Source organism: Myxocyprinus asiaticus, chromosome 21, assembly GCF_019703515.2.
Source record: "Myxocyprinus asiaticus isolate MX2 ecotype Aquarium Trade chromosome 21, UBuf_Myxa_2, whole genome shotgun sequence".
NCBI classification, from domain to species: Eukaryota; Metazoa; Chordata; class Actinopteri; order Cypriniformes; family Catostomidae; genus Myxocyprinus; species Myxocyprinus asiaticus.
In genome coordinates, this window is record NC_059364.1 from 987,501 (window position 1) to 1,003,018 (window position 15,518).

The 15,518-nt window shown below is 34.9% G+C and overlaps 2 protein-coding genes across 2 annotated transcripts in view; one reads left to right on the forward strand and one right to left on the reverse strand.

The window, feature by feature from the left end:
* The window catches only part of LOC127411955 (serine/threonine-protein kinase 32C-like), a 136,215-nt gene extending 129,347 nt beyond the window's left edge, over window positions 1-6,868 (reverse strand). The window contains exon 1 of the mRNA XM_051647920.1: window positions 6,677-6,868. Coding sequence (XP_051503880.1) covers window positions 6,677-6,758 — 82 coding nt within the window. The 5' untranslated portion in view covers window positions 6,759-6,868. The remainder of the gene's footprint in view (window positions 1-6,676) is intronic.
* LOC127411940 (serum response factor-like) overlaps window positions 1-15,518 on the forward strand; it is an 896,621-nt gene that overhangs the window by 278,288 nt on the left and 602,815 nt on the right. The gene's annotated exons all lie outside the window — the stretch shown is intronic.

The window sequence follows — 15,518 nt, forward strand, 5'->3', positions numbered from 1 at the left end:
ATGTCATGTGATGTTTATGCTGCAGGTTTGTTCCTTATCTGCATAATTGTTCGAATGCTACCCCTCAGGATTAAAATACACGTTATTCCTCTGGATCTAATACTTTTTATTTCAAGGAATAGTTCACCCAAAAATTTAAATTCTGTCAATTTTTACTTACTGTCACTCTCCAAATTGTATGCTCCAAAATATGAGTTTAGAAAAAGTAAATGATGTCAGAACTTTCATTTTATGCCAGTGTTAGTTGTAATCTGATTAGAAAGTAATTACTGTAATCAAATTAGTTTTAAAATAAAAAAGTGGTGTAACAGCATTCCTGTTCAAACATATTTGTTAGGGGAATGAAGAGTTTCTATCTTTCTCCATTATATAGCAGCAATGATCAGAGCCAAGCCCTAAAGCCATTCCCTAAGCACAATGCAAAGAGCTCCAGCACAACAGAGTCACAACGTTTATACCAGCTGAAGCGGGTTTTGAACCGGGGTTCACCCAGTCCTTTGAACTAAAGCCCAGAGCTCTAACCACTGCACCACACAATCGACAAGACCGACTGATGTCAAAGAGACACGCTAGGTTGAGTGTATACAACTATTTCTGAGAAAATAGTTGCAGCTTAGTTTTTTGTTTTTAAATTGAAGCAGGAATTACGCAATAAAATATAGTCTGCGTAAATAGTCTTCTAAATATAGCTTTGTAGTAAGCACAATATGAGAGATAAACAGAAGTACATATTTTAAAACGGCTCTTTCCTGAACATGAACTCAAAACCGTTTGACCTGTATTCCAATGCGTTAACCACCGGGCCATTCAGTTGGTACAGCTCAAAAGTGCCAAAGAGACATTCCAAGCTGAGAGCAGTAGGTTTTAAATAAAAAAATAAAAAGAATAATATAATAAATGCATTTAGAAATGTATCTCTGCCAATTTCAGAAGACTTAGAATAAGGAAGCAATGATACGTTAAAAGTTTTGTTTAAATTTACTAAGCATTTTGACCACTATGTGGCGCTGTCTCCAAACTGCTTAGGTACCCTCAGGACATGATGTCAAAGACCCCTACCAATTGTCATTCAGATCGGACAAAGCATTTAAAATATACATTACATTACTTTTATATAACATATAAAATGGCGGAGAGGTTATATGGCTGATGTTGGAAAAATTTATATCGTTGAAATCCTCATGGCCCAAGGAATCCAAACTCATAATTTTAGGACAAACGGTTCAAAAGTTACGGGCAAAAATAGCCAATTTTCTACATTTTTGTCTCCAAACTTTGCATGTTACCTCGGATCATGGTCCTGATGAAGCATACCATATTTCGTTTCAATAGAACAAAGCATTGTTGATATACATTTTCACATCGACCTCGTTAACTTTGCATTGGCATAATCTCTAAACAGTTGCACTAATTAAAATGGTTTCTGTTCAGTTCTGTGCGGCTCGGTCTGGAGATTATTTTGAGCCATCGTTTGGACAGATCGGACAAAGTTTGAAGGATGTGAAAAGTTTAAATTGTAAATGCAATAATCCAAGATGGCGGCCACTGTAATGGGTGGAGTTTTGCTGAATTGTGTCTCTAGGACAAACGATTACTAGTTCAAAAGATACGTGCAAAAAAAAGTGAATTTTTTAACTGGTGGTGGCGCTATAGTGTATGTCCTAGAGACCCCAAATTTGGTATAGGGGCTATTCATGCCCACCCCTATCAGTGTGCCAAATTTCATCATTTTCCTATGTACGGTTCATAGGGCTGCCATAGACTCCCAGACAGAATAATAATATTAATACTAACGGATAAAATAGGGGCTAGCCGCTTCGGGACTTGGCCACTAAATAAGCACTGAATTGCTTTTTTGAGTAACTTACCCAACACTGTTTCATGGATGAAATATTAACTATATTAACTTCTGGCAGTCCTTATTGGACATGAGCTTCACAAGAGAATAAAAACAGGGTCTTATTGGTCTGGCCTTTTAAGCTTTTTCTTCAGCCCGATATTAGACATGTTTTCATCAAGAGGCCCAAAGAAATAGAGCAACTCAACCGAAACAGAACAGCAGTCAACTGCCTGCTGAAACAAACCTCACAAGATCTCTTTCTCTTTCTTTCATGTATGTATTATGAGGAGTAACGTTTTTTTGGGGGGTTTTTTGTCTGCACAGCATCAAAGAGGCCATACATTATGATGTAATTCGATCCAGCGCTCCTGCATCAAAGTCGCTCGTCAGCTTGTTCTGCAGTTTTAACGCTGCACATTGATTATGAATGTGAGAATCTCATGAAAGGGTGAGAAAATCCGATCTGGTGTCTATCTCAAAGATTTACTGATGATTATGTTAATGATGCAGTTATTATTATCATATTGTGAATACATATTGTGAAATATTTAGTCAGGTAACATCTAAATAAACTGGTTTTATTCAAGTCAAAAATATTATTTATAACACGTTCTCCTACCTTTGCTTAATATGCAGAGACAACTATAAGTGAGCCATTCTCAAACTGTAAACACTGTGTCTCTCTGGAGATATGAGAATTCCTGTTTGTTTTGTGTGGTGACCCGTCCAGACCGACACAACAACACTGACCCAACCAATGGTGTGAGTTTGGGGCGGGACTATCTGTTTGTTCAACCGATGGCAGATGATGGGTGTATTCAGAAAGCTGTTTGAAAACAGTGTTTATTTTTGCAATTCAGTTCATTGGCACAGAAATTACACGCTTCAGCTTTTAATGCATTGGGGATCATGAAGCCCATATTTATAAAGCATTGTAAAGGCATTATAATGCATTAGTAATGTCTCATAAAACACCTCATAAAATGTTATAACTTCTCATAAATAATTGTAACCAAAATTATAATACATTATAATACTTACCTATTCATAGTTATACCTTAGAGTATAATGCATTATAACACAAGCAACATCCAGTTTTATCTACAGAAGTTATAATTATATATTATATTATATATATTTGTAATATATACTGTATAATAGGTGTGCTTTAAGTAAAGTGACAAAAGCAATGTCTTATAAACATCCATAAGATATTTTTAAGTGCTAAAAGGACATTATAAGTCATGCTGGAAGTTATAAACATTACACATGCACAAAATACAAAATAACACACAGTCAATGTAAATTTTGAGATATTACGAAAAACATCTAATATAGTACTTAAAATCCCATTATAGTCCTAGTTAATCCTATTATGGCATTAAAGATTAATTGATGTTGATGTAATTCTTAGGGTAGGAGGTAATAGAAGTCTCAATCTTGTTAATTTGTATTAATGAATTGATTAAATTGAAGTATTTTATATAAACGTATGATACACAGTTTATATTTTAAATGGGTAAGAAAAAAATATCCCCATATAAAAGTAAAAAATGCTTCTGAAAATCAAACCCAGGGGCAAATATTGCTAATGTTAATGTAAAAGTTAATTTCTAAAACTGGAATGGACTGTATAGACTAATTTTCATTCATGACAAATTAAACGGCGTCTCCTCTGACTAAGATCAATGCTCAAATGTTATTTTCAATGCTATATTTCTTTGCTTTTTGAGCAAAGCTACTGTAACTGAGAACAACAGCACAACCTAACACACAGATAACAACTTCCCAATTCTCTATCTTGCTGTGTTAATAACAGAACTCATCAGCCCGGACATAATTGTAATTACTTTAGCATTCATTACGGTAGTGATTTTCAGTAACAGAACTAAAGCTCCACACTGTAACTAAATGGGTCATTATGCCCTTCCTCCAGTCAAGTCATATGATTATAACTCCACAGTGACCTGACCTCATTTCAGGCTTCTGTGTGACACATTATGACCTTTTCTGCAGGTAAACTTCTCACCGACTCACCAAACAAATATTCAGCTTGTGTTCCGGCACAATTCGTCTCTGAGCTCAGATACAGTATCATTTCCCTGGATTTCCATAATCCTCACTAATTAACCAATTAAACTGCAAATTGGCAGGTTTCGCTTCGAACAATCTGTGATCCAGCTGATCTCCGCAAAGTCATATTGTTGCAGGAATTGGATTTGAAATGTAATACGTCTTAAAGAGGTAAAAACCAGGAAGCGGAACATTTGCGTTTGCGCTCCGAGATGTCACAATTGACCATTTCTATTCATAAAAAGAGAGTTTAACAAAGTATGACAGCAGCTTTGCTATATTCCAAATAATAATCTTAGTTTTTATAGTCTGCTCAATTTAAAAAGGTCTAATCAAATATAAATGAAATGTACTGTCAACCTAGTTTCCATCCAAGGGTTTTTTCTGCGACAAAAAGTGTAGCGCATCAAAAAGTTTACCAATATAGCGCATGGAAACGCAATTTATCGCTACAATTTCACGTGTCGACATAATATTTTTCCGTTTAACTCTAGCGCATAAACTCTATGTCGATACTTCAAATGTACTGAACACTTTTTGTCGAGAAAATTGGCATTAACGCAAAAACACAGTGTCACATGACAGAATTTACCCCAATCGTTAGTCTATTAATCATGACAACAAGGTGTACATCCTTGAAAGCCAATTTATTGTATGTGAAGCATTATTTGCACTGTTAAGGATTGGTCTGAATGGCATACCTGCACAGATCCGATGTTGCAAAAACATCTGCGTCATGACACTTCCAGGAGTGCCAACACAAATATCTCGTATCATGCACCGGTTGTCGACAAGTACAAGGAGAACAAATGAATGGCCACTGTTTGTGATTAATTTAACCGTTGTAGACATCCGTTAATTTATTAAAGTTGCTTTTCCACACCATTCAGAATAATAGATGGCAGTCATGGAATTAGCCCACAATACAAAAAACATATCATTTCTGTGCACAAAGAGATTTTAAATGAAAAATAAATACACAATACTGGAGAAAAGCTTCAGTGTGCTTTTTTGGAACACTAACATAGAGCCCAATTCTATTAAATTATTGTTTATACTTTTGAAAGAATGCCAGCAAAATTCCCTGTATTAAATTAAATAAATTACCAAATGAATAAAGCGTTAAATTAAAAAAATAAATTACCAAACGAATAAATAATATTGTTAGGCCTATATACTTGCCTATATTAAATTAGCCATACCCTGTTCTGTAGACGAATAAATTCGTCTGAATGACTGAATGTTCTAGACTTTTTTCCAGACTATAAATTATCAGAACTATTTGTCCAATGCTGAGTTCACTTTCAGAAAACGAGCTTTTGAACATTTTTTAACGTTTAAATATTTTAAATCTAACCCTCTTTACCTCGAATCGCATTTGCTGAGCTTCTTCAGAAAATGTAAATTGCATTATGACACTAAAATTAATCTGAGATGACAATTAAGTTCAGTTGGTCGTTAAAAGTTGCTGGACAAATATGCGGGACATAATGCAGTTGTGATGGCGATGCTTTAGATTAGATGATTGTTCAAAATAGCCTCTTGAATATCAGGAATGTATCATAAACACTGATATTACACTGCATCAATGTTTCTATAATAGCTGTGCACACAGCATATACACATCGATGGATGTTCCTGATACTAAGACTGAAAGTTTCCTCCAATACTTGGTGCAGGTTCCCAGCTTGAACAGGGTCATGATGATTCGCTTTCGGGTCGTAACCGGTGGCAACCTGCGATAGGTGCAACATCAGGACCAATATTACAGTCCTATCAGAAGGGCAACTGCTCCCTTTTGATTGCAATTCCTCGTCTTCTGATTGCATTTATTTGTGAATTTAAAATGACAGTAAGCTGGCTAATTTCAATGAATTGTCTCAATACTCTCCCCATTTTACAAAGACTTTGGGGGGAAATTAGGGACATCTGGGAGGCGAAAGGTGCACAATTAGTGATAAACACACATTTCTGTTTGGAAACGGCTTAAGGACAGATTTATTTAGCGATAAACCAAAACTTATGCGACCAAAACTTATGCATTTTCACTTTGTCGATGACAAAACAGCACGAAAAGTGGATGGAAACAAGGTTTATAGATAATGACTCTTAATCTGTCCACCTATAGAAATGTAGGTGTAAACTATAAGGTCTTTAGCAGTGCAACATTTCCACTAAGTCCAATATAAATGTTATATGCATTATGTAATTAATAGTATTCAACATGCTATCTGTACAACCTCATATGTTCAATATGCAGTTTCAATGTTTTCAAATGTTATATTTGCTATATTTAACCAACCTGTACGGACCCATACCTCTCTGTCCATACACACATTTTTGTGAGTGCTGGAAGCTTCCGTTCCAAGTCAAATTTCTTGTGTGCATGAGATTATAGTACTTGGCCAAGTTTGATTATTATCTTGAAAAGAAATAAACTTGTTTATATTGTAGCTGAATAATGCAACTCATAATCTGTGCATGTATGCTTTTGTGTTTGGAGAAAAGAAGATTTTATAGAAATATTGTCATGTTTGTCAAAAAAGCACCAAAGACAGTGTGAGTTCATCTAGTTAAACCTCAAACACATCTGTCATTTAAATACACCGTATCTAAGCGCATTGAAATGTAATGCATAATTAAAGTTCATGTTAAAGTGTTTATTTATGTGTTGGCTATTGACTTATATTAATAAAGGTGATTATTTCGTGCCTCCGCTTGTAAACTAGTCTTCAAGCAGTAATGTGGTGTGGCAACACTAACCATCCTCTTTGTCGTCGAACACCGGTCTCTTGGATGAACTGTTGGCGCCCATCCTCTTCTTCCACTTGCCCCAGTGAAACATTGATGCTCTGATCTCATTCCTTTCACTGCAACTCAAACTGATGCTGATGCCTCTAAAACACGAGCATCTTTGACCCGCACCGATGATCCGATTCAAGCTCTGCTGCACTTTATCTGCTCCACAAATACAGAGAAGAGACTCTGTGACTCGGTGTGTGTGTCTGTTGATGAGCACGAGCAGCTCTAGATGACGATGTGCTTCAGCTTCACCAATGAGAAGAGGAACCTCCTGTATCTCTCTCTCTCCCTCTCCCTCTCTCTCTCTCTCTGTCTGTCTCTATCTCTCTCTCTCTCTCTCACTCTCTCTCTCTCAATTGATCAATGCCACGCAAGACACGCAGCATCTTTTCACGCAACTATTCTATATAAAATAAGCATTATGAATCTGTATGTGGCGTCGTGTAAAGATGCTATTTATTTATTTATTTTACTTTACTTCTTTCATTTGTATCTTTTGAGTAACACAATGTTGCCTGTTATTGTTTACTTTTGGTTATGCATATATATATATATATATATATATATATAATAATTATAATTATTTATCACACATTATATGTTTGCTCATATACAGTGAAATTCTTTTTTTCACATATCCCAGCTAAGCTGTGGTCAGAGTGCAGGGTCAGCCATGATACGGCGCACCTGGAGCAGATAGGGTCAAGGGCCTTGCTCAAGGGCCCAACAGTGGCATCTTGGCAGTGCTGGGGCTTGAACCCCTGACCTTCTGATCAGTAACCCAGAGCCTTAACTGCTGCCCCTATATATACAGGTGCATCTCAATAAATTAGAATGTCATGGAAAAGTTCATTTATTTCAGTAATTCATTAAATAAATTCAATGCACACAGACTGAAGTAGTTTAAGTCTTTGGTTCTTTTAATTGTGATGATTTTGGCTCACATTTAACAAAAACCCACCAATTCACTATCTCAAAAAATTAGAATATGGTGATATGCCAATCAGCTAATCAACTCAAAACACCTGCAAAGGTTTCCTGAGCCTTCAAAATGGTCTCTCAGTTTGGTTCACTAGGCTACACAATCATGGGGAAGACTGCTGATCTGACAGTTGTCCAGAAGACAATCATTGACACCCTTCACAAGGAGGGTAAGCCACAAACATTCATTGCCAAAGAAGCTGGCTGTTCACAGAGTGCTGTATCCAAGCATGTTAACAGAAAGTTGAGTGGAAGGAAAAAGTGTGGAAGAAAAAGATGCACAACCAACCGAGAGAACCGCAGCCTTATGATTGTCAAGCAAAATCGATTCAAGAATTTGGGTGACCTTCACAAGGAATGGACTGAGGCTGGGGTCAAGGCATCAAGAGCCACCACACACAGACATGTCAAGGAATTTGGCTACAGTTGTCATATTCCTCTTTTTAAGCCACTCCTGAACCACAGACAACGTCAGAGGCGTCTTACCTGGGCTAAGGAGAAGAAGAACTGGACTGTTGCCCAGTGGTCCAAAGTCCTCTTTTCAGATGAGAGCAAGTTTTGTATTTCATTTGGAAACCAAGGTCCTAGAGTCTGGAGGAAGGGTGGAGAAGCTCATAGCCCAAGTTGCTTGAAGTCCAGTGTTAAGTTTCCACAGTCTGTGATGATTTGGGGTGCAATGTCATCTGCTGGTGTTGGTCCATTGTGTTTTCTGAAAACCAAAGTCACTGCACCCGTTTACCAAGAAATCTTTGGAGTACTTCATGCTTCCTTCTGCTGACCAGCTTTTTAAAGATGCTGATTTCATTTTCCAGCAGGATTTGGCACCTGCCCACACTGCCAAAAGCACCAAAAGTTGGTTAAATGACCATGGTGTTGGTGTGCTTGACTGGCCAGCAAACTCACCAGACCTGAACCCCATAGAGAATCTATGGGGTATTGTCAAGAGGAAAATGAGAAACAAGAGACCAAAAAATGCAGATGAGCTGAAGGTCACTGTCAAAGAAACCTGGGCTTCCATACCACCTCAACAGTGCCACAAACTGATCACCTCCATGCCACGCCGAATTGAGGCAGTAATTAAAGCAAAAGGAGCCCCTACCAAGTATTGAGTACATATACAGTAAATGAACATACTTTCCAGAAGGCCAACAATTCACTAAAAATGTTTTTTTTATTGGTCTTATGATGTATTCTAATTTTTTGAGATAGTGAATTGGTGGGTTTTTGTTAAATGTGAGCCAAAATCATCACAATTAAAAGAACCAAAGACTTAAACTACTTCAGTCTGTGTGCATTGAATTTATTTAATACACGAGTTTCACAATTTGAGTTGAATTACTGAAATAAATGAACTTTTCCACGACATTCTAATTTATTGAGATGCACCTGTATATATATATATATATATATATATATATATATATATATATATAGTATATATAGGCCTATATATCTGGGTCAGTGGTGTGACACTCATTTTTTAATCCACATCTAATACATTATTCAAAAATACATGATAAGTTCAATTCACGCAAAACAATTAGGCTACTTGAATACTCCTCTTCTATGATGAACATGTTTTCAATTACTGAGTTAAAAGTCATTAAAAATTTTCTGGGGCTTAATGTCAAAAATGTCATGTGGTGCATGTAAAAAAAAATCAATACTTTAACATTTTAATGAAAAGGCACATTTGGCTCCAGTCATTTGGTGCAACCATGAGAAAACGTCTTGATATTCTTTACTTTAAAATTCATGATATTTGTACAAATTATTTTTCACCTTGAACCATATGTTAGAAAACTTTATGTTAAATTAATGATGAAGTTGTGTACACTTTCATGTATTCAAGGTGCAAGGAAAGTGTTTTCAGCCAGAGTGTGCATCAGCCGAGTACAGTTTCAGTCTCACCCCCTTAAATCAGGTCACTTTACGCGATTCATAGAAGCGGCGCTGATCGCACAGTTTCAGAGTTTATACTTATTTACATGACCTGCTTCCTTATTATTTGGACTTTAATAAAGGATGCATTAAAGATGTAACGGCGAGGTGTTTCCTTTAAAGATGCTCTGACATGCAAGTTTTGCTTCAGTGGAACAGCAGCTCCGGCTCCGCTGTATTTCACAATGGGAGTGCTTCTGTATTTAGTTATTTTGTATTTTTGTATAATTCCCTCAAACTTTGAGATCTACATCACCTGAAGCTGTTTGGAAAGTTTAGAGTGCGTCTGGACTGTAAGCTGTTTTCTCTCCTCAGTCAGGCGCGAGCTGCAGTGCTGCTCATGTTATGTTAAGAGATCAAACGACTATTTGACAACAGAAATTTTTGTTGTCAATTTTTTATTCGTATCTGTTGACTAAACATTTCAACCCTAGTGCTCTGTAGTGCCAGCCAGAAGGCAACAGTTCAGAAAGGTAGTGTGTTGGGTGAGTGGGGTCCAGAGTGATTTTTCCAGCCTTTTTCCTCACTCTGGAAGTGTACAGTTCTTGAAGGGAGGGCAGGGGGCAACCAATAATCCTCTCAGCAGTCCGAACTGTCCTTTGTAGTCTTCTGATGTCCGATTTCATAGCTGAACCAAACCAGACAGTTACTGAAGTGCAGAGGACAGACTCAATGACTGCTGAGTAGAACTGTATCAGCAGCACCTGTGGCAGGTTGAACTTCCTCAACTGGAGAAGGAAGTACAACCTCTGCTGGGCCTTTTTCACAATGGAGTCAATGTGGGTCTCCCACTTCAGGTCCTGTGAGATGGTAGTGCCCAGGAACCTGAATGACTCCACTGCTGCCACAGTGCTGTTTAGAATGGTGAGGGGGGTCAGTGTTGGGGTGTTCCTACCAAAGTCCTAAAGTAGATTGTGTTATTTGTAGCTGATGTGTATCTTATGTGTATGTGTAGATTATGTGTTATTTGTAGCTGATGTGTATCTTATGTGTATGTGTAGATTATGTGTTATGTGTAGCTGATGTGTATCTTATGTGTATGTGTAGATTATGTGTTATTTGTAGCTGATGTGTATTTTATGTGTATGTGTAGATTATGTGTTATTTGTAGCTGATGTGTATCTTATGTGTATGTGTAGATTGTGTTATTTGTAGCTGATGTGTATCTCATGTGTATGTGTAGATTATGTGTTATGTGTAGCTGATGTGTATCTTATGTGTATGTGTAGATTATGTGTTATGTGTAGCTGATGTGTATCTTATGTGTATGTGTAGATTATGTGTTATTTGTAGCTGATGTGTATCTTATGTGTATGTGTAGATTATGTGTTATGTGTAGCTGATGTGTATCTTATGTGTATGTGTAGATTATGTGTTATTTGTAGCTGATGTGTATCTTATGTGTATGTGTAGATTATGTGTTATGTGTAGCTGATGTGTATCTTATGTGTATGTGTAGATTATGTGTTATTTGTAGCTGATGTGTATCTTATGTGTATGTGTAGATTATGTGTTATTTGTAGCTGATGTGTATCTCATGTGTATGTGTAGATTATGTATTATGTGTAGCTGATGTGTATCTTATGTGTATGTGTAGATTATGTGTTATTTGTAGCTGATGTGTATCTTATGTGTATGTGTAGATTATGTGTTATGTGTAGCTGATGTGTATTTTATGTGTATCTTATGTGTAGATTATGTGTTATGTGTAGCTGATGTGTATCTTATGTGTAGATTATATGTTATGTGTAGCTGATGTGTATTTTATGTGTATTTTATGTGTAGATTATGTGTTATGTGTAGCTGATGTGTATTTTATGTGTAGATTATGTGTTATGTGTAGATTATGTGTTATGTGTATCTGAGGTGTATCTTATGTGTTATGTGTAGCTGATGTGTATCTTATGTGTATTTTATGTGTTAGCTGATGTGTATTTTATGTGTAAATTATGTGTTGTGTAGCTGATGTGTATTTTGTGTAGATTATGTGTTATGTGTAGATTGTGTTATGTGTAGCTGATGTGTATTTTATGTGTAGATTATGTGTTATGTGTAGCTGATGTGTATTTTATGTGTAGATTATGTGTTATGTGTAGATTATGTGTTAAGTGTATCTGATGTGTATTTTATGTGTAGATTATGTGTTATGTGTAGCTGATGTGTATTTTATGTGTAGATTATGTGTTAAGTGTATCTGATGTGTATTTTATGTGTATTTTATGTGTTATGTGTAGCTGATGTGTATTTTATGTGTATTTTATGTGTTATGTGTAGCTGATGTGTATTTTATGTGTAGACTATGTGTTATGTGTAGATTATGTGTTAAGTGTATCTGATGTGTATTTTATGTGTAGATTATGTGTTATGTGTAGCTGATGTGTATTTTATGTGTAGATTATGTGTTAAGTGTATCTGATGTGTATTTTATGTGTATTTTATGTGTTATGTGTAGCTGATGTGTATTTTATGTGTATTTTATGTGTTATGTGTAGCTGATGTGTATTTTATGTGTAGATTATGTGTTATGTGTAGTTGATGTGTATTTTATGTGTAGATTATGTGTTATGTGTAGCTGATGTGTATTTTATGTGTAGATTATGTGTTATGTGTAGATTATGTGTTATGTGTAGTTGATGTGTATTTTATGTGTAGATTATGTGTTATGTGTAGCTGATGTGTATTTTATGTGTAGATTATGTGTTATGTGTAGATTATGTGTTAAGTGTATCTGATGTGTATTTTATGTGTTATGTGTAGCTGATGTGTATTTTATGTGTAGATTATGTGTTATGTGTAGATTATGTGTTATGTGTAGTTGATGTGTATTTTATGTGTAGATTATGTGTTAAGTGTATCTGATGTGTATTTTATGTGTATTTTATGTGTTATGTGTAGCTGATGTGTATTTTATGTGTAGATTATGTGTTATGTGTAGATTATGTGTTAAGTGTATCTGATGTGTATTTTATGTGTATTTTATGTGTTATGTGTAGCTGATGTGTATTTTATGTGTATTTTATGTGTAGATTATGTGTTATGTGTAGATTATGTGTTAAGTGTATCTGATGTGTATTTTATGTGTATTTTATGTGTTATGTGTAGCTGATGTGTATTTTAGGTGTAGATTATGTGTTATGTGTAGATTGTGTTATGTGTAGCTGATGTGTATTTTATGTGTAGATTATGTGTATCTGATGTGTATTTTATGTGTATTTTATATGTTATGTGTAGCTGATGTGTATGTTATGTGTATTTTATGTGTTATGTGTAGCTGATGTGTATTTTATGTGTAGATTATGTGTTATGTGTAGATTATGTGTTAAGTGTATCTGATGTGTATTTTATGTGTTATGTGTAGCTGATGTGTATTTTATGTGTATTTTATGTGTAGATTATGTGTTATGTGTAGATTATGTGTTAAGTGTATCTGATGTGTATTTTATGTGTATTTTATGTGTTATGTGTAGCTGATGTGTATTTTAGGTGTAGATTATGTGTTATGTGTAGATTGTGTTATGTGTAGCTGATGTGTATTTTATGTGTAGATTATGTGTATCTGATGTGTATTTTATGTGTATTTTATATGTTATGTGTAGCTGATGTGTATGTTATGTGTATTTTATGTGTTATGTGTAGCTGATGTGTATTTTATGTGTAGATTATGTGTTGTGTAGCTGATGTGTATTTTATGTGTAGATTATGTGTTATGTGTAGCTGATGTGTATTTTATGTGTAGATTGTGTTATGTGTATCCGATGTGTATCTTATGTGTAGATTGTGTTATGTGTAGCTGATGTGTATTTTACGTGTAGATTATGTGTTATGTGTAGATTGTGTTATGTGTAGCTGATGTGTATTTTATGTGTAGATTATGTGTTATGTGTGGATTGTGTTATGTGTAGCTGATGTGTATTTTATGTGTAGATTATGTGTTATGTGTAGATTGTGTTATGTGTAGCTGATGTGTATTTTATGTGTAGATTATGTGTTATGTGTAGATTGTGTTGTGTGTAGCTGATGTGTATCTTATGTGTAGAGTATGTGTTATGTGTAGTTGATGTGTATTTTATGTTTAGATTATGTGTTGTGTGTAGCTGATGTGTATTTTATGTGTAGATTATGTGTTATGTGTAGCTGATGTGTATTTTATGTGTAGATTATGTTTTGTGTAGTTGATGTGTATTTTATGTGTAGATTATGTGTTGTGTAGATTGTGTTGTGTGTAGCTGATGTGTATCTTATGTGTAGATTATGTGTTATGTGTAGTTGATGTGTATCTTATGTGTAGATTATGTGTTGTGTGTAGCTGATGTGTATTTTATGTGTAGATTATGTGTTATGTGTAGCTGATGTGTATTTTATGTGTAGATTATGTTTTGTGTAGTTGATGTGTATTTTATGTGTAGATTATGTGTTATGTGTAGATTGTGTTGTGTGTAGCTGATGTGTATCTTATGTGTAGATTATGTGTTATGTGTAGTTGATGTGTATCTTATGTGTAGATTATGTGTTGTGTGTAGCTGATGTGTATTTTATGTGTAGATTATGTGTTATGTGTAGCTGATGTGTATTTTATGTGTAGATTATGTTTTGTGTAGTTGATGTGTATTTTATGTGTAGATTATGTGTTATGTGTAGATTGTGTTGTGTGTAGCTGATGTGTATCTTATGTGTAGATTAGGTGTAATGTGTAGTTGATGTGTATTTTATGTGTAGATTATGTGTTGTGTGTAGCTGATGTGTATTTTATGTGTAGATTATGTTTTGTGTAGTTGATGTGTATTTTATGTGTAGATTATGTGTTGTGTGTAGCTGATGTGTATTTTATGTGTAGATTATGTGTTAAGTGTATCTGATGTGTATTTTATGTGTAGATTATGTGTTATGTGTAGCTGATCTGTATTTTATGTGTAGATTATGTTTTGTGTAGTTGATGTGTATTTTATGTGTAGATTATGTGTTATGCGTCGATTGTGTTATGTGTAGCTGATGTGTATTTTATGTGTAGATTATGTGTTATGTGTAGATTGTGTTATGTGTAGCTGATGTGTATTTTATGTGTAGATTATGTGTTATGTGTGGATTGTGTTATGTGTATCTGATGTGTATTTTATGTGTAGATTATGTATTATGTGTAGATTGTGTTATGTGTAGCTGATGTGTATTTTATGTGTAGATTATGTGTTATGTGTAGATTGTGTTGTGTGTAGCTGATGTGTATCTTATGTGTAGATTATGTGTTATGTGTAGTTGATGTGTATCTTATGTGTAGATTATGTGTTGTGTGTAGCTGATGTGTATTTTATGTGTAGATTATGTGTTATGTGTAGCTGATGTGTATTTTATGTGTAGATTATGTTTTGTGTAGTTGATGTGTATTTTATGTGTAGATTATGTGTTATGTGTAGATTGTGTTGTGTGTAGCTGATGTGTATCTTATGTGTAGATTATGTGTTATGTGTAGTTGATGTGTATCTTATGTGTAGATTATGTGTTGTGTGTAGCTGATGTGTATCATATGTGTAGATTATGTGTTATGTGTAGCTGATGTGTATTTTATGTGTAGATTATGTTTTGTGTAGTTGATGTGTATTTTATGTGTAGATTATGTGTTATGTGTAGATTGTGTTGTGTGTAGCTGATGTGTATCTTATGTGTAGATTGTGTTGTGTGTAGCTGATGTGTATCTTATGTGTAGATTATGTGTTGTGTGTAGCTGATGTGTATCATATGTGTAGATTATGTGTTATGTGTAGATTATTTTTAAGTGAAAACTTTTTTCGCAATATAGCGCCCCTCTTTGGACCTGCTGGCGTGTCCATAGTGTTTAAGGGGTTGTACCAAGTGAAAAATGATTCATGATTTTACAGTTAGTTGCATT